The sequence below is a fragment of the Myotis myotis genome, unplaced genomic scaffold (genome assembly GCF_014108235.1).
Source record: "Myotis myotis isolate mMyoMyo1 unplaced genomic scaffold, mMyoMyo1.p scaffold_m19_p_6, whole genome shotgun sequence".
Taxonomy (NCBI): Eukaryota; Metazoa; Chordata; class Mammalia; order Chiroptera; family Vespertilionidae; genus Myotis; species Myotis myotis.
In genome coordinates, this window is record NW_023416368.1 from 95392884 (window position 1) to 95414228 (window position 21345).

At 50.7% G+C, this 21345-nt stretch overlaps 1 protein-coding gene across 5 annotated transcripts in view; it reads right to left on the reverse strand.

Moving 5' to 3' along the window:
• ADAMTS2 (ADAM metallopeptidase with thrombospondin type 1 motif 2) overlaps positions 1-21345 on the reverse strand; it is a 290963-nt gene that overhangs the window by 3699 nt on the left and 265919 nt on the right. The window contains exons 14-21 of one of the 5 annotated variants that reach the window (XM_036313181.1): positions 16535-16658; positions 15992-16072; positions 14143-14309; positions 12652-12811; positions 10521-10653; positions 9519-9726; positions 7861-7990; positions 6958-7047 (exon numbers count right to left, since the gene is read on the reverse strand). In XM_036313181.1, the coding sequence (XP_036169074.1) occupies positions 6958-7047; positions 7861-7990; positions 9519-9726; positions 10521-10653; positions 12652-12811; positions 14143-14309; positions 15992-16072; positions 16535-16658 (1093 nt within the window). Of the gene's footprint in view, positions 1-6957; positions 7048-7860; positions 7991-9518; positions 9727-10520; positions 10700-12651; positions 12812-13384; positions 13551-14142; positions 14310-15991; positions 16073-16534; positions 16659-21345 lie in introns of those variants that run through there. The other 4 variants (XM_036313183.1, XM_036313182.1, XM_036313184.1 and 1 more) reach the window with 4 other exon arrangements.

The following is a 21345-nucleotide window of genomic DNA, read 5'->3' on the forward strand; positions in this document are numbered from 1 at the left end:
GGTTTCCATGTCAGAGGAGTGCCTGCCCTGCCCTGGAGTGCAGCCAACATGCTGTGAGCAATGGTCCCCTCCTCCAAGCAGGCCCCAGCTGAGTCTATATTTTTCACTATCCCTTAGAGTTTGAGACAAAAATGAGACCTGTCTGTTCTTAGGGGGCGGGTGGAGTGATTCCAACTCATTTTAAAGAGTGGGACTTCACCAGATCTTGGAAAGCAGCTATGTTAACCACTATACCACCAACGCCCCTACACCAGATCTTTACATGTGACATCCCTGTGGTAATGGTTGACTCTACAATAATCTATATTCAGTAACTATAACAAAATTAAACCCCAAAGAACCAATTCTAAAACCTGATAGAGCAAACCCAGAGCCTTGGCTGTAACCTCACCACACTCCTCACATTTGTTCCAATCCTCACCAAACTCCCCAGATGATCATTGTTTCTGAAAAGTGCCTAAAGGGAAATTTAAAATGTGGTTTTTCTTCCATTTGCTTTAACTTACCTGAGAGCTTCGTGTCCTGCTCCATCCACCCCATTGCCCTGCTGCACTGCATTTCTAGCCATTTCTCAAGCAACCGGGTCCATAACTTGATGCCTCCACATATGCAAATCCTTCTGCCCAGTACATCCTTCCCTGTCCTTCCTGCCAGGACACTGGTCATCCATAGTCCAGCTTGCATGGGGAGCCTGACCCTTTCCTCGGAGGCCACGTTGTCTCTCTTTCCCCATGCGGCTGCCTTCTCCCTAGCCTAGCTCCAACTCTGTCTGCACCTAGATTAAGTCAACCCATCCAACTCCTCTTGTTTTCATGCCTCCCTCACTCTCTGTGTTCTTTCTAAATTCCCATTTCTCTTCCTTTCCCCCTACCACTGCATTTCACATACAACACAAATACTAAGATGATTTACAAAAATTCATTCAATATGAAGGAATGAGTAATATCACAGGGGGCATTTGATCTTATAAATTCTTGATTACTAACTTCAATGGGCCCCACTATGCCTACTTGTTTCTCTGCTCAGACACTCTGCTTTCCACAGTGAGGCCCCCAACCTTTCCCATACAAACCTCTGCTGTGACCTCTCTTCCCTCACTCTCCTTAGTTGACCTCATCTCCTACTGAGAGGGAGGAAGGAGGCCAGGAAGGGCAGCCATGGGATGGGAACCACATCTACAGTTTCACTCTGTGCACCAATATACAGATTATCTACACCTATATCTGCAGCTATGCCAGCCCATCCAAACTTTCTGCCATAGCAGACAGGCAGGCCCCTCCATTCAGGACTCCTGGTTCTGACATTCACCTGCTGTGTGGCCACTGCTCAAGCCTGTAATTTTCCCTATAGGTGGTGACCACTTAGTTGGACACTAACCCCAAACTCTCCAAGGTTTAGATTCATGGATACAACTTCCTACTAGACATCCCCTAACCCCAACAGTCCCTAAGCTGCCTGAGAATTCACACATGCAGCCCAAACCCACAGCCTTTGCTGGTGCCATCTGTCTCAGAGAATGTCTTTCAGGCACACACCCCATCCAGCCATTTCCAAGTTCATCAGCATTTCCTCCTACACCCTCTCGGATATGTGCATGCTCTCTCCCCTCTCACCTCCACACACTGTGGCCACACTGTGGTTAGAGACACCTTTCTGCCTGCTTATCTACAATCAGAATGTTTTTCAACTGCAAATGTGACAATGTCATTGTCCTGAGTGAAGCCCCTGCTTTGCCCCTTGTTTTCTGAGTGAAGAGCTGTCCCCAACACCTCTCTGGTTTCCCTCAGGCCTTGGACCTCCTTCTCTGTTTGGGGCTCCTTCTGGCCACAAAGCCTTTGCACATACTGAGCCTCTCGCCTCCAGCTGCCCTCTTCTTCTCCTCTAGTCTCAGATGAAACACATCTTCCTCAGACAAGTATCGCCTACCTCCCTTAGGAGGTTAAATCCCACTTGTGTGCGGTCTCCTGGTGCCACAAGTCTCCCCTTCCCAGCACTTCATCCCAGTTGGTAAGCTCACATTTAATTGTCAGGTAAAGTGACTAATGTGTGACTTGTTCATTATCCTGTAAGCACCAAATGGCAGAGGCCCAAGCTATAGTTGAATGCCCCTTTTATCCCAGAGCCTAGAAGAGTGAATGAAAGAAGGAGTAAAGGTACAAATGTAAGCAATACAAATGTGAATAACGGAGGAAGTCCAGAACAGGAAATTTATGCATTTTATAATAGCAACTTTACAGGCAAGAACACATAGAGGCACCTACTAACCAGAGGTGGAACCAATTTGGGTCCTGAGCATCTAAGTGGCCAAACTAGGGAGGAAGCATGACTGGCTTCAGGACCCACAGTGTGAAGAGATAAACACAGATCGGCTGGTCAAGAACAGCCCTGGTCTTCCTAACCTTGAGATTGAGCAACAGGCTCACAACGTGGAGGGGGAAAGACAGACAGGTGGTTGAGGGCCGAGGGTTGATTCCAGAAATCAAGTTAGAAGATCCAGAGATGTTGCTTTCAGGTTTTAAAATTGATAGATGAAATCGTACACAGATGTCCAAAATATGAGACAGATGAAATCAGAGTAGTCTTGTTTGAAACCCACTGGATGGGAGGGGCTCAGAGTCCCTCTCCCTTCCTTCCCCCTCCCTGGCCACTGCCCCTTTTTGGCAGGTGAACTGTGTGAAAAACACTGGTCACAGGCCTCAGGGAGACCCAGTGGTCAGCTGGGGACTGGGGAGGGGCAGAGGCACTGATGAGGAGGGAGCCTGGCCTGGCAGCACTGCTGGGAGTGGGGCCACTCCTGCCACACAACATGCCTTCTCCTGTCACTAGAGCCTTTTTCTTCACTCCTAGCAAGGTTGGTATTAAGCATCTTCCCTCACTTGTCTCCCACTAGGCTGGAATCCTAAGAAGCAGGCATCACATCAGTCTAAGCCAGGGGTTGGCTAACTACATCCTTGGGCCAAGTCAGTCCCTCCAATTGGTTTGGTAAATAAGGTTTTACTGGAATAGGCATGCCATTCACTTATTATCTACAGCTGCTTTCTCACTTCAAAGGCAGAGTTGAGTAGTTGTGGGGGAGACCACATGTCCCCCAATGTTATCTGGCCATTTAGAGTAAAAGTTTGCTGACTTCTGGTCAAGTGCTTGGCAGTGTCCTTAGTGTCCGGGTCAGAGCTTGACACAGAAAGCACTTGGCAACTGTTGCTGAGTGAATGGACACATTGGGATGAGCCGTCCATTTCCCTGACACAAATAGGCTGATGACAGCAGGGGCCAGGCTCCCCCCAGGGTGCCCCCCTTCTACCTGGCTTACATATTGGACTTCTGGGTCTGATTTCCTTTGAATACTTGGCTGCATTGCTTTAAGTTTTTAAAAATTAAAATAAGTCAATGAATGTATAAATAATTGAGAAAGCTACTGGCCAAGAGCTTGGCTATGCTAATATCAGCCTAGATTAATTTCAAAAGAATCATTACCCATCACCCTTAAAAGGATATGAATGGTTGTGGATTTTTAAGTAGCATCTCTGAGCACTGAGACGAAGAAGAGGAAATTATACCACCGAAGGCTGAGCGACATGTACTGAGGCACTGACTGGCCCAGGATTATAACTTCAGTTTCCCAACACTCCATCCTCAGCCATTTCCAGCAGCAGCAATGCACGGCAAGACCTACTGCCTTCCAGTGAACAAACTGGTGAGAATAAACCCATTGTCACAAGTTGAAGTCTGTGTGCCATTCCCACAGCCTTGGCTGTATCTGAATTAATAACCTGTGTGATTATTTGCTTAGTAGTTTTCTCCTTTAAATTACCTCATTTTTCAACTTAAATTTTATTTTAGAAGAAAATTTTACACTACTATTCATGTCAAACTATTGTGGTAAATAAGGTACAAAGAGAAGTTTTAGGTCTTCTTAAGTCAATGTATAAGTCTAATTTTTAATTCTTCAAATTCCAGGGAGAGATTGACCAACCCTGTTATAAGTGAAGGCAAAGGCTCAGGTGACAGGAGAGGGCATTGCTGTGTGGCCTGAGTTGGAAAGAAATGAGCAAGCGTGAGAGATGTCCCCGAGGTGGTCGTGGAGGACAATGAGGACGCTGCGCGTGTACTCAGGCCACATTTACAGGCAACCCGAATCACCTTTGTCCCCCACACTTGGGAAAAGCCTGGGGTGGAAAAAGCTTTGTTTTCTTTTCTCTGCACCATTTCACCTTTCAAAAGATTGTGTGACAAATTAAAGAAGTGGCAGGCATCCCTCGTCTGCCCACACCTCCATCACCTTGGCTGTCCCCAAGCATACAGCACTCTGGGGGTTTCTCCCGATTTGTCCGGAAAGCAGACTGAGTGAATGCAGTTCTGTTAGACAGAGTTGCCTTGATCTCCTTGTCTCTCTTGAGCTGGAATTCCTTTCCATGGCCAGAGCACTGGGCAGGCAGGACTCAAGCCACAACTACCATGACCCCCACCCTGCAAATTGACACCTGGGGCTTGGCACTGTGCCCTGAAAGCCCATATCCATGACTTACGGTAACCCCACATCAAACTTTCTCATTGTTTTCCTCCTCCCTGCCTGGGACCCTTCATAGGAAAGGGAGAAGAGAGATACCTACCCACAGCCAGGGCACCACTCAGGCCCCAGATGCGAGGTCCCTGTGAGACCCTACCCTTCTGTCTGGTCCTTGTTAGCAAGCTGAATAAATGCACAGGCCCTGTGGCTTCTAAGGGCAGGCGTGGCTGAGCACACACAATCGTGACTATTATAGGCCAGATGTCTAGAGCCACCACTACCTTGCCCTTCTCCTGACTCAGACTCTCCTGGGCCCGATGGGCACCTCTCCTTTCCTGAACAGAGAGCTGAGAGATGAAAGCTGCCCTGGGGGCCAGAGTGGTGGCCTGATGGTGGACCAGCACTGTCTTGGATCCTGACCTCACATTTTCACTGCATGGCTCCGATCCCCTCCAAGTGGGGACTGTAAGAGCGCCAACCAGGAGGAGAACACAGGTGTTACTGGAGGTGCTTGTTTAGCACGAATGACTCAGAACTCAAAGTCACAGTGGTGTATCTTCACAGGGGAGGGGTGTGTCTCCACAGTAGAGGAAACTTAAACACCTCATTTGGCAAAGGAAAGGTCAGTAAAGTCCATTGAATCAGAAACCAAGGAACTAATGGGACAGAAGGGCACTCACAGCTCCATGTGCCGTCAGCCATGGAGAGGACGAGAAGGAGCCAGCCAACAGTGTGCCGAACCCAAGTACCCAGTTTCACTGAAATTTTTATTGAGTTTATTTGTGGGCTGCATGACAGGAAGTCCTTCCAGCGTTAGTAAGAATAAAAGGTCATTTTCACAGTCACTTTGGCACACACTCACATGGTCTCATTAAAGAAAAAAAAACACTGGAAAGCAACGACAATGGAACCTATATAATATGCCATAAATACATACAAAACACTAGTAAAATATCCCTGATAAACCAAAGTGCATGTAGACAGAGAGAACAATGCCCAGGAGTGTACGGCACCTTCCCAGAGTCACTCGTGTCACTCGCATGGCCTAGTCAAAGTTGGAAGTTAACAGTCGTGAGAATTAGTACACACCGAGTATTTACATAACAGTAACCAGTGCCAGGAGGCTGGTGTTGGTGGGGATGCTATTATATTCACAGGGGGACAGCGCTGGGGTGTGCAGTGGGAGTGATGGCAGGAATGCTACACGGGTTACTTGAAGGGCCAAGAATGTTGCCCTCTGGAGTAAGGCAGAGCTGTGGGAGTGCCCACAGGGCTCCAGCAACAGTCGGCGCCACTGGCCAGTGGGTGTCCTTCCTATACAGGTGGCCTGAGAGTGCGTGGGTCCCTGCACAGGCCAAGGGGAACAGAGAGCCAGGCCACCTGATTAAGAAACCTTATTCTTGGCCAAAGATGGATAACTTAGACCACCTCCCGCTGGACCTGCCTCCTACCTGGATCATGTCCCCCTCTGAAGCTGGAGTTAGCAGCCAATTCTGTTACCTTTCAACTTTAAGGCATTTTCTACATAGTTTTGTCTAAGCAAAAAAGCAATAAAAATTGAGGTAATTCTGTAGTTGTTCACACTGGCAGGTGGCCGCATCCGCATCAGTCTCTCACTCTCTCATGCTCTCACCCCTGATGGGGCCATGTGTGCATGATAAGGAAAGGCCATTGGAGCTAATGGACCAAGAATGGGAGTGGCAGTGTGTCCCTATGTCCCACTGGAGGGACACATACCAGGCCTCCTCCGTTTGACCTGAACCTGCCTGAGGAGACAGGGCATGGGGGCAAGGGCTGTGTGAGTTGGACACAAAGGCCACAGGAAACAGGCCACAGTCACATGAGTCAGGAGGACACACTCAGCACAGGGTCAGCAGCAGCAGCAGCAGCAGCAGCAGCAGCAGCAGCAGCAGCAGAAGAGGCAGCCGGGAAGCCCCCAGTATAACACTAGACCCTTAGGGCCGGGCTACCCAGCATGGCAGCACAAACTGCAGACCTCAAGAGCCCCAGTCTCTGGGTGGTGGGTGCATTTGAAAGGGGACGGGCAGGCTTCCCCTTGACTTCCCACCTACAGCTCCAGCTTGGAGGATGTGGCCCCACGACGTGGTCACTTAGTGGTCACATTCTCACTTTGGCTGCTGGCCCCACCAGCACCATGACAGATCTTTGACCCTTTACAAGCCATCACCAACCAGGTCCCGGACCCCTCCACAAGAGGCCAGTGCCAGGGCCTTGCCTCTGTAAGGCTGGCCCTCCCGGCCAGGTGGCCAGCAGCTCTGAAGGAGATGGTCGAGCACAGAGGCCCAGGAGAAAACAGAGTCAACCGAGAGCACTCAGCAAGAGTCAGGGGAGTTTTCCATAGAAAGAGAGGAGGGGAGCCCACGGCAAGCTCCACAAGGCGCAGGGCATGCACTGGAGGGCAGAGGCAGAGTTATAAACGGGCCGGTTACTTGACGAAGACTTCTGGACCTGCGAGTCGGGGTCCGGTCGGGACAGCCACTGAACCACATAGCTCTTCTTAGAGGGGTCAGAGATGTTTCCTAGAGGGAAGAGAAAGGGACTGTGGCTGCTGGGGCACCAGCCAGGGCTTCCCAGCCCCCTGCTCCATAGACCCTGGCATCCTTGGGAAGGGCAATGAGGGCATTCAAGGCATACCCTTATAACAGATGGGACTGTGTCTCTCTCCCCAACGCCCTTGCATCCTGGTCTCAGCTATGGAGTAGCTATAGCACACAGGCACTGCTGGCCTCCTGACCTGTGTACTGCTCCTCCACACCCAGTCCTGCTCCCCAGCTGAGCACAAACTGCGTGCTTCAGGAATGCAGGGACCCAGTGAATCAGGATCTACCACCTTTGCCCCCAGCTGGGGTGGGCACACCTGACCCCCCTGAGCTCCCTTCTCTGTAGACAGAACTTGTATAGGGTCTACATCTTGAGCTGTTTCAGGGACCAAAAGAGGTCCCATGTCGAGCATTTGCCAATGTGTCTGTAAGTAGCCGGTATTCTGGTTGTTGTCTGTGCAAGGTACAGGGCATTTGTCTTGTTGAGCCCTGCTGTGTAGTCACTGTGAGTCTGGTTCTATTTCCCAGACCAATAGGGAGTGTCAGGAAGGCAGGAATGGGCTGAGTCGGTTCCATCCTTCGTCAGGGTCTGGCCTGGCCTGAAGATGAGCTGTTCCTTATATTGCCCACTATGGAAAGGGCCCAGCCCTAGCCTGGGAGGCCTCAACTTCTATTTTAAGGTCAGGGACACTGAGTACAGGCCACTTGTGGGAAGAGCATTTGCCTGGACCAACCCCCTGGCCTTGGGGCTTGCACACTGGGGCCCAGGGAACAGTGCAACAGAGGGCTTACTTGGGCAGGGGCCCAGCCTGCAGGTCCTTGCTGTCTCAGGTCGCTCCTCCCGGCAGATCCCAAAGCTGTCGTCTGCTGTCCGGCAGAGTACCGGCCGCTCCTGGGTGCCATTGCCACAGGTCACAGAGCACTGTAGGTGGAGAATCACCAGTCAGGGGCCACCTCCCATGCTGCGGTCCGGAAGAGCCCCTCACGCATGTGACCCCATAACTCGTTTGAGGTGGTGAGGGGCAGCGGGAGAGTGTGGACTAGAGACTGGCCCTGTCTCACCCCAGCCTCGGGTGGCTGCCTCAGTCTTGTTGGGCTCGTAAGAGGGGACACACATACTTATGTCTCAAGTTATTATGAGTTAAAGAGAGCGACTATGCAGGGCCTGGCATAGGGATACCCTGGCATAGGGATACTCTGGCTATGGGATACCCAAGACCCAGAAAAACCTGCTATGCACTGGGGACCACTGGGAAAGCTCTGAGTCCTGGAGGTTTTGGCAGAGGACCATCCCCCTGACCTTTCTCCCCCCAGGCGCCCCCAGGCTCTATACTACCAGCACCCTCAATGGCCCCTCCAGCCCCTGTCCCCTTCTGCCTTCTCCATGGGAGGGGCTAGCAGGAGCAGTCACATCCAGCCTCCTGGCTCGGCTCACAGCTGGCCCAGCCGTGAGCAAGGATAATTCTCAAGTCCTTGCCCTGTGTGTGAGAAAGGGTTGACTCAGCAGACATGGTTGCTTAAACCCTACACAGTCCTAAGAAAGGCCATTTGCAGGGACTGGCCCATGGGCAGCTCCAGGGAACCAAGTCCATGGAATGCTCTGTCTAGTGAGTGTTTTGCATGCCTGAGGCCTTGAATAGCACTGCACCAACAATGTGATTTCTGCTGAGCACCCACTTTGCTGCTGGGGTCTAGAGCTTCGGTAATTGATATGATCACACACACAGGCACCGTTTGCTTATGTGACTACTCCCTAGTGAAAACCCTGGGCACCCAGGCTTGGGTGGGTTGCCTGATTGGCAGTACTTTGTGTGTGTTGCTGCATGTCACTGCTAGGAGAATTAGGTGCATCCGTGGTGAATCCACTGGAAGAAACACCTAGAGGCATGTGCTGGTTTCCTCAGGCTTTGGCCATCCCTTCTTCCCTTCCCGAATTGTGCTCTGAGCATTCCTTGTAATAACCCATAACCATGAGTGCACCAACCTCTGAGTCCTGTGATCCTCCTTGTGAATTATGGACCTTGAGGCTGATCTTGGCTGAGAGCTGGAGGTCAGTGCTTACATCAGCTCTGCCCTCAGAACTGCTCCTCAGTCCCCAAGACCATCCGTATTACTCTTTGCAGCCCAAGTGTAAGCCCTCCTTGGTTTGTGTGCCCTCCTGCCAGCTTAGCTGACCTTCTAGACCACACATCCACCTTCAGAGATAAGAACCTGGAGCCCAGGCTGCCCTCAGCCTCCTGGGAGCCCAGGCTGCCCTGAAGACACACATTCCACTGGGTTTCTGAACAGAGCACTGATTACATGGCACCACTGGTATCCTGAGACCTATGGGATGTGGCCCAGGGCATGAACTGAGTCCAGACAAAGGTGGTATGCCCCAGCCACCTCAGTCCTGCCCAAGCTTGGTTTGGGAATTGAGAACCCAGGACAGGGCCAGGAGACCTACTTACCTGGGACCAGGGTCCGGCCCGCCACTGTCCAGGACAGAGCTCACGATTGCAGGCCCGGCGGCCCTCGGGCCGTGCATCATTGCAGTGCTTGGTGTGCACGGTGCGAGTGGTGTTGTTGTGCAGTGGCTGAATGCAGCGCACGGAGCGGACCTGCATGCCTGTCCGCCCACAGCTCTGACTGCACGGCTCCCATTCGCCCATGACCCATCTGCGAGGGCAGAGTGGCACATGGTCAGTCCCCTGTGGCCATGGTGGATAGAGGGAAGGCCTCCTGCTCTCTGAGGTATGGCCTTCCTTAGTCCCACAAAGGTGCCCCATTAAGTTTGCTGCACCCTTGCCCGAGGTCTTGCAAATAATGAACCCCACACATGCCCACTGATGGGAGCCCTGGTGTGGGTGGCCATGGATCGCCCAGGCCTGAAGGACCCTGTCAGTCTTTGTCCCTTCTGTGGCTCTGGCTCTGCCCTTCGACTTCAGCTTCTGCTGACATCACTGACCCTTCTGGAAGCAGTAGCAAGGCTCTTAGCACCCAACCCCACATGCCCTCACCTAGTACCAACTGTCTTCCCTGCTCAGGACCCAGATATGAAGCCCTGCCAGACCCTGGGCCTGGAGGTCAAGGTTGCAACCACTGCTATGGGCTGCCTTGGAAACATCTCCCTGAGCCTGTTTCCCCCACCTGAGCATTACCACTTGCCATCTCTAAGACGCACAGTAGTGTTTTAGCTTTGCAAATCTGAAGCAGGTGCAGCCTCTTAGACTCCACAAAACATGGTGAGTGACAATGAACCCATACACACCTCAGGAAATATGAAGTCCAGACTACCCCCCATTCCCCCTCCCGCCCCCCCCTCCCATGGACACAGATCCCATACCTCCCTCCACTGCAGCCCCGGGGCGGGGGGGTGGGGGTGCGAGGGAGTTGGGGGGGATCTGTCCTCTACTCCCTCTAGTGGGACCCAGAGACTGCAGCCAGGGAGTTGGGCAACCCCAGGCACTCACACGGGCTGGGAGCACTCCTGTGGGTTGCAAGCCCGGCGGATGGCTTTGGGCTTCGGGAGGGCGTCGCAGAAACTGCGGTGCACCATCTTGAGGTCCAGCCTCCGGCGGCAGCCATACTTGGTGAACTGGGACCCTGAAGATGAGAGCTCAAGGAGGCTCAATGGGGCAGTGTGGCCCCTCTATGGGGTGCAAAGGGGCAGATTCACCTGCATCTTCAGCTGTTCTTCCCAACTTTCTGACGGGGTGGGGTAGTGTGCCTGAGCCAGGCCTTGGAGATGTCTAGCCTGGTGTCCTCCCAGCACCCTAGGCGTGGTCGGCAAATGGAGGCTCGCGAGCCACATGCAGCTTTTTGGCCCCTTGAGTGTGGCTCTTCCTAAGCCTTAGGAGTACTCTAATTAAGTTAATAACAATGTACCTACCTATATAGTTTAAGTTTAAAAATTTGGCTCTCAAAAGAAATTTCAATCCTTGTACTGTTGATATTTGGCTCTGTTGACTAATGAGTTTGCTGACCACTGCCCTTGGGCAAGTGAGGGTGAGAGGCCTGGGAGAGCGACCACCTTCTCCCTGGCCCCTTGATAGCCAAGACAAGAGGGAAGGATTCATTTCCTCTCCCGTTGCTTAGCCATTTGCTCCACATTAAATTAATATGCACCGAGGACCTGGCATGAACCAGGAGTTGGCTAAACATGGGAACATGTCCTAGAGTCTCCTCCCACCACAGTCTAGTGCAGCAGTTCTCAAATGGGGCTGATTTTGCACATGAGAACATCTGGAAATGTCTGGAATACTTAGTTGTTACAACTGGGGGAGTGTTGCTCAACATCCTACAATGCATAGGACAGCCTTCACAATAAAGAATTATAGAGACAGGTATCAGCAGTGCCACGGTCACAGAACTCCAGCTTAGTGGGCAAGACATGAGGGAATATGGTGGGGCAGCCTGATCCAGTCTGGGCATCTGGATATATCACAGGAAGTAGAGGAGGAAGGAAGGGGAGGGGCTCCCAGGGGAGGAGACAGCCTGTGCAAAGGGACTGAGGCAGGAGCATGGCATGTCCAGGAGAAGCATCTAAAGCCAGGGTGAGCAGTGGAGAGGTTTGCAAGCTGCCTGGACCTCAGGAGCCATGAGGAGAATTGTTTTTTATCCTCAGAGCAGAGGGAGCTGCTGAAGGCTATGACACCAGGAGGGACATGGTCTGATCTGCCTCTTTAATAGGTTACTCTGGGGGCAAGTGAACACACAGGGCCAGGGAGGGAGCGAGGGGGTGCCAGGGCTTGGAAGATGGGAATAGCAGATGGGTCTGAGAGATATGTAGAAGCAAGAATCAACAGGACACGCAGAGGAAATCCACAGGGGTTGGGGAGGCTGGGGACACCATTACCCAGGTGGAAGCACTGGGAAGAGAAACCTTTTATCTGTCAGTGACAGGGAGTGGGTGACGAGCCCCTCAGCAAACACCCTTTTGGCATCTGAGGGCAATCTGTCCTGGCCCTGCTTCTGCAGGCTGAGCTGTCATCTCCTGCTTCTGATCTTGTTCACCCCCCAGAAACATTGACCACTCTGGGCAAATCAGAACTTCCTGTATGCCTGCATGTCCTACCCAACTGTGGGCTCCTTGAGGTATGGGGCAGGAGGGACCCCTCTGCACCCAGCACTGCTGGGGAAGGTCTGGGAGGCTTTTCTGAATGAACACAGGGAGAGACCCCTGCAGAGGGGCCTTTCTACCTATCTCCAGCACAGCCTACATCTCCCCTGTGCCCTGCCTCGTGATGCCATAATAGCCCATCCAACCCACTCTCACAACAACTCCCGCCAGGCCAGCTTCTGCCTCCCGCACTGATTTAGGTTCATGTTGGCATCGACCAGACCCCACACATGCCCTCTGGCTGCTGCCCTGAACACCTCCCTCCTGCTCACCCTCTGCTCCCTCCCAGGAAGGGCTAGGCCCTTGTCACCCAGACACAGATCACTGCCTCAACCTCCTTGGGACCCGTCTTCTCATGCCTGGCACATGCCTCTGGCCTGGCAGTCAGCAGGGCACTGGGGGTTCCAGAAGCCCCTCCCCTAGAAGACCCTTCTTATTCAGGCCCCGGCTTTCTCGGGGCCCCACCCTGAGAAGCCTCTCACCTCCACCGCAGGGCTTGGAGCACAGGGACCACTTCTTCAAGGCCCACTCGTAGCCCACCGAGTCCTCTTCCAGGACCTGGTTGTCATCCACATTGAGCGAGTCCTCATGGATCATGTACTTGTACGTCAGCGAGATCCGGGTGTCTCCCTGCGGGATGACCTGTGCCCCCACACGGCCATGAATGTGTCTGCCCAGCTCTCTACCTCCTCGAAACCAGTTTAGAAATGTCAGTCGAGGTAACTTATAGCCCAGTCTTGGTATTCGCTGCAGGTCATTATGGTCTACAAAGTCCCCAACACTGAACCACTGCTCACAGGGAGTTAGGGTCCTGCGAGATTCTGGCCATGGCATTCTCATCTACTATCAACATGTAACCTTATATTTTACGCGTTTTCTATTTAAGGACCTGTACTTAATATATGTTGCTAATTCCCTGCCATCTGACTCCGGGCCAGCGCTCTGTAATGCAGGCCTGCAAGAAGCTCCCCTATGCTGCATGGGCTCCATGGGGCACCCCACAGCTGCTCACCTTGGGGAACTGCACAGAGCCCTTCAGCACTATGCCTGGGGGCCATTTTAAACAGTGAAATCATCCCATTAAAGCACAAAAATGTGGAAAATGTGGCACTAAATACACTGTGAAAAGGACACTGGTTTATAGTAGGAGCTAAAACAAGAAGCAGGGGGTCACCTGGCTCCCCCTCAGCTGGAACATGCATGTCATTGCTCTGCATTTGTCTGTAGATGTCTGTGGAAATCACGCTGAGTTTTTATTTGGGGATTACAGATACATTTTAGCAAGTAGATGAATTTATCAACGCAGAAACTGCAGGTCCCGAGGCCTGCCTGCACCTGCACTGGCAGGCGGGTCCCCAACAGCATCTGGGGGTGAAAGTCCCTGTAGGGGAAGCAATCAGAGGGTATGCCCAGGGATGAGGTGCTGGGGTCTGGGTACCTACCCCCCACCACAGTGAACTCACCTTAGCTTTATCTGTAGTGGTTTGATTGTTTTTACAGATAGAATATAATACTTACATAATTAAAATTGATTTTAAAAAAGTGATTAGAAAATCAAGCCCCTCCTCTGTACTCCCATAACCAGGAGCGGTCCACGCTCATGAACTCAGGAGACCTGGGGTCCAGTAATGCTCAGGGACAAAGTCCAGTGGTCTGGTGGTGTAACATCCTGAGCCCTGTCCGGTACTCCCAGGTGTGGTACAACTGGGATTTGATGGCAGACATGAAGGAGCATGACTAAAGGTGGCTATAGATGTCATTCAGCAGGGAAACCAAAACCCTTATAAGGGAGAGTGCCTGAGGTCACTGGGTGCGATGTAGGGCCCAGAGCCCCACCTGGCAGCTCCATGCTTGTCCCCCACTCTGACACAAGGATGGACTGGCCAGAGAGGCCATTCCAAGCATGGCCTGAAGGATGCAGGAGGCTCCATCCCTTACCCAGTGGCCACTTGCCCCCTGGCCTGGGGACTTACCAGCACAGCGATGGTGCCATGAAGGGGGCCCATGGTCTGCAGCGTCTCACGGCCATCTTCATCCCGGTACTCCCACTCCACACCCATGGCGATGAATGATTTGGAATTGGGATCTATGTCGTTCTCTTCATTTAAAATGAACTTGCCTGTCTCTAAGTTCTTGACAGCTGAAAACAGCAAAAGGGGAGCCCCCACCAAGATTATCAGGGGCAAGATCCAGGCACGCTGAAGGGAGGCCGAGATGGGGGTGGGGTGGTGTGGGGCACACTAGTTTGGGCAGGTGCAGGGAGTGTCCTTGCCAGACAGCCCAATCACCTGAGAGCCTGGCTCCTCCTTTGCCACTTGGCCAGAACTGATGCCTTTCTGCCAGGCCCAGGGTCTTTTCTCGGACCTGCCCCCACAGACCCTGGGTGAGCAGGGGCTCTGCCCAGAAGTGGAAAGGCTCGCTCCCTACAGTCAGCAGGCACTCAGAGCCCCCGCCTGCCGCCTCAACCCCCAGGGTGCAGGGTATCTGCTGGACACTAGGGCACAATGGTGGGGCTTCCTGCCATGGGGTGAGCATATGTCCAGCTGAAAATCAGGGTCTCCCCACCCCATTTGTAATAGTGGCCCTGCCTGGGGTCCCACCAGTTCCCCATACCTCCTGAAGAGGCTTGCCCTGACTAGGGGACCACTCAAGCCATTGCAAAAATGTCTAGGAGCTGAGGACTCAGCTGGCCAGGAAGCCTCACACTTCGCATAGTGTGGAAGGAGTACTGGGGAGCTGCTGGGTAACTTTAGGGAGCCCAGACAGAGCACAGAGTGAGGAAATAACTCCGTACACAAGTCTCTTATAACTCTCTGTCTACATCACAAAGTGAACCTCAGTAGTTGTTATGGGTCCTCAACTTGTCACTAACTCTGTCTTCTCTCCTGCAGAGACAGAGGACCTGGGACCTGGAGTCTTTAGCAGTCTCTTTTGGCAGGGGGGGGGGGGGCACTGACTTTTATATCTGCCTTCTGTTTAAGGCAAGTGGTACTAGTTTTGCATTTTGGGTAACAATATAAATTTTCTTCTTAAAGTAACAACAGAAAAAAAATGACTATTAAAAGAAAATGGACTCTGTCATGTCTTAGCAGGGATGCTGGATGGTGAGGCCCTGAACCAATCTGATCCTGCGGGACACGGAAGAAGGTGGGCCCCAAATTGGGGGAACTTGTCCAGGATCTCCCAGGGGCCCCCTGCATCACTTTTGGGCCTCATGACTACCCAGGAGGTTGGGCACAGATGCCTTTCTGGGGAGTGGGTGAGGATGGGTGGAGCCCCAGCGAAGAGTCCCAGGCAGCTTCAGTGAGCAGAGTCCCTCCCGCAAGGGTTGTCACGTGGGAAGGGGCATCCAGAGTTGTTGGAACATCTGACATTTCAAGAGTGGCCAGAGATCTCTACTCTAGATAGAATCTCAGGAATTTAAAAGTACACTAATGGAAAAATATGCAAATACACTGTGGGAGGCCATCCTCCAGCTCAGACGCTCTGGGTAGTGTGTGTGGGGAGGCTACTCAGGACTCTCCTGCTTGGAGACCTGCCTGCCTTCCAGTGGGTGGGGAGCAGCTCCCATTAGCCTTGAGATGGGGAGTCATTATTGTGGGCTGGGGGTGTGTGACACATATCCCTCCACAGCTGCTGCCAGGAGCCCTCTGATCCAAACACACTGTTTCTCTACCAAAAGGTGAATCCAGAAAAGGTCCACGACATGGGCTGAGCCAGGGACAGGGAGTCTCTCCAATCGAGTTTCCCACCCCAGGGGCTCTGCCCATACCCGGTAAAGCCAGCTGTAGATATGCTGCCTTCCTGGGCTGTGGGACTCACCCAGGTGATGGCTGGTAATGTATGCCTCCTGGATGAGCAGGTGCCTGGCTCCTGTGGGGATCTCAAACATCTTAATGTAACCTTTGTTGGGATGTGGGGAGACAAAGACAAATGAAAGGAGAGGAATCACTGGGGTGCAGACAAGGCACGGAGGGCCTTGCCCTCAAAGATAGTTCCAGAGGCCCCAGTGTTTTGACTGTCCACCCAGAAAGGCAGCTAAGGGACAGGGAGCAAGGGACCCACAGCTGCCTCACAGCCCTAAAAGGCAGGAGAGGGGTGGCCTCAGCAAGCCCCTGCCCTCAAATAGACATCTGAGACCCACCGTATGTACCTATATTTTGGCATCTTCTGCCCTGAACCCTCACCTGGGCCCCCACCCACCCTGGAACTTGGCTCAAGCTGTCCTGTTTAGGTTCTCCCACCACCTCACCCTTCCAGAAGAGTCATGAACCCAGACAGAGCCCCAAGGACAAGCATCCCATGTCCACTGAGCAGGTGCTGTAGACATTCAGGCCCCAGGGCCAGAGGGAGGGGCTCACTCACCCAGCTTCTTAGGTGAGCGTGTGAACATGCCTTTGACCACTTTGCAATGGCTGTTGTCCCCTCCACACACACCGCACTTGTCCTCTTGCTTGTTGGAGCCGATCACTCCATCACAACCCACCTTCTGTGAGGGGGAAGGGGGGTTGCAGTGTACACCAAGGCCCTCCCCACTTGGGCTCTGGCTTGACTGTGCCCCCTGGGCATTAACACCTGTTCCCTGGGTATCCTCTTTTTAGCAGTTCCCAATGCAGAGGAAGGAGACAGGGCTTTGGAGAAAGACAGACCCCATGTGCCCACCTGAGGAACAGTCCTTTCCTCTCACTCATTCACTCATCTAGACAGTATGACTTCAGAGGGCTTGGCACAGCCTAAATAAGGCCACATCCTGAGACTGTCCTGATTTGGCAAGCTGGCCTCAAAATAAACATTCCTGCCCTGAGGGCTATAACTCAGACCTGGTCTCTGTCCCTTGCCCAGGGCCACACAGCAAGGCCCTCCAGCAGCCACTCCAGGGCACCCAACCACAGCTTAGGCCTGGATGCCCCAGCCTTCACATTGCCCACAGGAACACAATGCACTCTTTAGTCTATCTTCAGGTGTCTAGACAGGAGGTGACAAAAGTTGGTAAGAAAACTTTTGCCTTCATTCTCTTGTGGCAGGAGAGTAAGAAGCTAGGGAAATTCCTTGGCAAGTGGAATAAGGGAAATTGAGACAAAATAATTAAATAAGGCCAAATGATTTGAGCAATTTATAGCCAGCTAATGAATCACATGTTTTATCTTCCCTAATCAAAGACACTTAAGAACAATGGTTTACACATTCTAGACTATCCTGGGACAGAACAGCCTTAGTCCTGGTTCCTCTCCAATGATGTTCTTTAAAACTAACTAGATAACCCTGACCCCTCTATACATACATTGTGATGAATGAACACATTCAAGGACACATCTGAAAAGCTAATGAATATTCTGTTAAGACCCTCCCCTAGGATTACAGCCAACTAAAGGAAGATAAGACGTCTCAAGACAAAGGAATCAGAGTCACCCACACCTTGTACCTCTGTTCCTTTTCTCCTAAACTCTAAGGCAGTGGTTCTCAACCTTCGTAATGCTGCGACCCTTTAATACAGTTCCTCATGTTGTGGTGACCCCCAATTTCATTGTTACAAATTGTACATAATTAAAGCATAGTGATTAATCACAAAAACAATATGTAATTACATATGTGTTTTCAGATGGTCTTAGGTGACCCCTGTGAAAGGGTCATTCGACCCCAAAGGGGTCGCGACCCACATGTTGAGAACCACTGCTCTAAGGGACCTCGTGAGACTTGCAACCAGGGTAGTTGTGGGCAGCAGCAGCTCATCCCAGGCTTACTCCCTGAATCTGTCTCCAAGGCCCCCTTTTTCTCTGACTTTCTCCTGTTGCTTCTCCTACCTTAAGCCTTTGTTTCATTGTCCCCAGTTTTAATAAACATACTTTTGAAAACACCTGGACTCATGTTCTGAAATCTTTCCCATAGGAAGTCAAGAACCCATACACTATCAGCAGGCCTGAGGCAGACCTGCTCCAGGTCCAGACCTCATGTGGTAACTCAACAAATACTCTCAACACTGCTCACTCCAGTGGCAAAAATTATTTCACACTGAGTGGGGACCTTCCTTTTCTCAGGGTCACCTGGTAGAGGCAGTAATAAATTCAGGTTCTTTTACTCTCTAAAGCCCTGGCAGCACACCATTCCACAGAAGCTAGAAAAGGAGCAGCCCTTGCATGTTCATGGCTTGACACCATTTTTATACCAATATCCACATCCACAGCTTTTCTAGCTTAGCAGGGACAATGACCTAGAGTGTGCCATAGCATTGCATGTTTTCCCTGGTTGCCAGGAAGCTCGGAGCCAATTCTCCTCTACCACCACCTCTGAAGAGACCCTCTTCCTCCAGCTTTGGTCTTCCATTTCTGACTTTTGTCTCACAAGGACCTTTGAGGACAGGGACTCTAACCCATAAAGGGGCTACAGAGCAGCGGTTCATGCATCTGAATAGAACTTAACAAGTTTTGGTTTTATTGATTTATATGATCATAAGCCTTTTGAATTAATTTTGGAAGTGAGCAAGGTGAAAACAAATAAATAAAACGAACATGCTTATTTTCATTTTAATGATTTATGAGGGAAAAAATTAACAAAGGAAGGGAACAGGATAAATTGGGGGGGGGGGAAATTGATCTTTTAAGGCAGCAGTTCTCAACCTGTGGGTCGCGACCCCTTTGAGGGTCGAATGACCCTTTCACAGGGGTCACCTAAGACCATTGGAAAACACATATATAATTACATAGTTTTTGTTATTAATCACTATGCTTTAATTATGTACAATTTGTAACAATGAAATTGGGGGTCACCACAACATGAGGAACTGTATTAAAGTGTCGCGGCATTAGGAAGGTTGAGAACCACTGTTTTAAGGCATAGAAGTCTGAGCTGAAACCATTAGATCTGTCACTTCCTGGCTATGCAGTCTTAGAGGAACTCTGAGTTTGTTTTCACATCTGTAGCATGGAGTCAGAGCAGCCCACCCTGTCAGGGATATTGTCAGGGTGAGAGGAGATAATTCTTGTAAACAGTCATATGGTGCCTGGCTCAGAGTATGACCTCAGTAAGGGATGGAGGTGATGCTGAGGGGGACAATGGAGAGGAGGAGGATGGGAGAAAACCCCTGTTCAGGCTAGGGCAGTTGTGACATTGTGATCTATACTAATAAAAGAGTAGTATGCTAATTAGACCGGATGTCTTCTGGACGACCATCCAGATGTCCTTCCTGACAAAGCCGGCCAGGCGAAGCCACCCTCCAGCGGTCCTGGGTGCCAGCGCCTGCGGCTGGCTGTGGCCAGGGAGATGGAGAAGCCACCTGCCCCGAGGTCCCAGGCCGCAGCCAGCTGGAGAAGCCACCAGACCTGTGGTCTAGGGCGCCAGCACCTGCGGCCCAGGAGATAGGTTCCCTCTTCCCCCACTGCAGTCATTACTCCAACATTCCCCTTTGAATTTCTCTCTGCTGCCCCGACCCAACTCCACTTTTCATCTGAAGGATGAGGAACAGAGAGAGCAATGTTAAAAAGCTTACATTTTTAAGCAGGTAAGGTTGGTACTTAAACATATAAATGGAAAGCCAGAGTCCTTAAGGTAACAAAGGCTAGAAAGGGAGGGGACAAGGACAGGGCAAGACATATTATATCCCAGCAATCCATGTGGGGACTGAAAACTTTGCAATGATGACAATCAGTGAAGATATGAATCAACTAAAATAGTTGACAGGGACAATTCTTCCATCTTTGAAAGTATCTATATCAAGTCTGTTTAAATAGAATTTCATCTGCATCATATAACACATTCTGACAAGACCACCACCACCAATGTGGTCAGTGTTGTGCTGGTAAATGTTTAACAACTGCTCTCAATCAAAGAAAACAAAACCCTGATTTATAGTATCGGCCAATTTCTGTGGCATAAATTCTCCTTCCATGGCTGATTTTGGCTGCTAATGTGATGCCACTAAATGCAGAGCTGAGGAGAAACATGCAGTAATACATTATTATATTCCACCAGAAAGACCCAAAATATATAAATAATGTCAAGAGTCAGAACAGTAAAGTATAGTAAATAATTAAGGCATGATGAATTTAGAGTATGTATTACCTTTGGTTTTAATGTAATTTATTCACTTTTAAGATTACATAATTTAATTTTTAATAATGACCATGTTTAACAACCAGCTTGCAACATTCCTGAAAATTTGTGAGCCAGTAAGAGCAGGCTCTAGCACAATACTGAGTGGAGCGTAATGGTTAAATGGCATGACTCATGGATTTGAAATGAGACTCAGCCACTTTCAGGTTTTACTGGTCAAGTTACCTGATCTCTCTATACCTCAGTGTTCTCATCTGTGTCATTATAGTACCTACTGTATGGAGTTGTTGCAAAGATAAAATGAAATCTGTGTATGACACAGCACAGTACCTGAAATAATAATTCACTCAATTTGTTATAAACTGTTACTACCTCAATACATTGACAAAATTACTCTACTCATGCTGAAAGAATGAAATTTTATTGATGAGAAAAATATCTTATTTTGTGATCTACATGGAGACAATCAATTTTGCTTCCTAGACAATAGATGGTAATCTACTACTAGAAACTGCAAGGGGAAAAATGACCTCAATCAACATGATTGAGGCAATGTATTATTAGCTGGATCATAAAGCAGAGAGGATGCCATACATTCTGGGATACATTTGCAGTAAGAGGCTTCACCTCAGGTATTAATTCCTTTTTTTTTTTTAAGAGACGGGGTCTCGCATTGTTGCCCAGGCTGGAGTGCAGTGGCTATTCACGGGCGCGATCACACTACTGATCAGCACGGGAGCTTTGACCTGCTCCGTCTCCGACCTGGGCCGGTTCACCCCTCCTTAGGCAACCTGGTGGCCCCCCACTCCCGGGAGGTCACCATATTGATGCCGAACTTAGTGCAGACACCCGATCGGCATAGCGCACTACAGCCCAGAACTCCTGGGCTCAAGCGATCCTCCAGCCTCAGCCTCCTGAGTAGCTGGGACTACAGGCGCGCGCCACCGCGCCCGGCTCAGGTATTAATTCTGATCAACTAAGCATCAGACTTAAGATGAATGGTGAGAAGGATTCTGAGGCTGCTTCTAGACTTAATAGGAATAGAACTTTAATACATAAGCAACAGTTACTATGGTTAATGATGGTGAGAAAAAACACACCATGATACTAATAAAAGGGTAATATGCTAA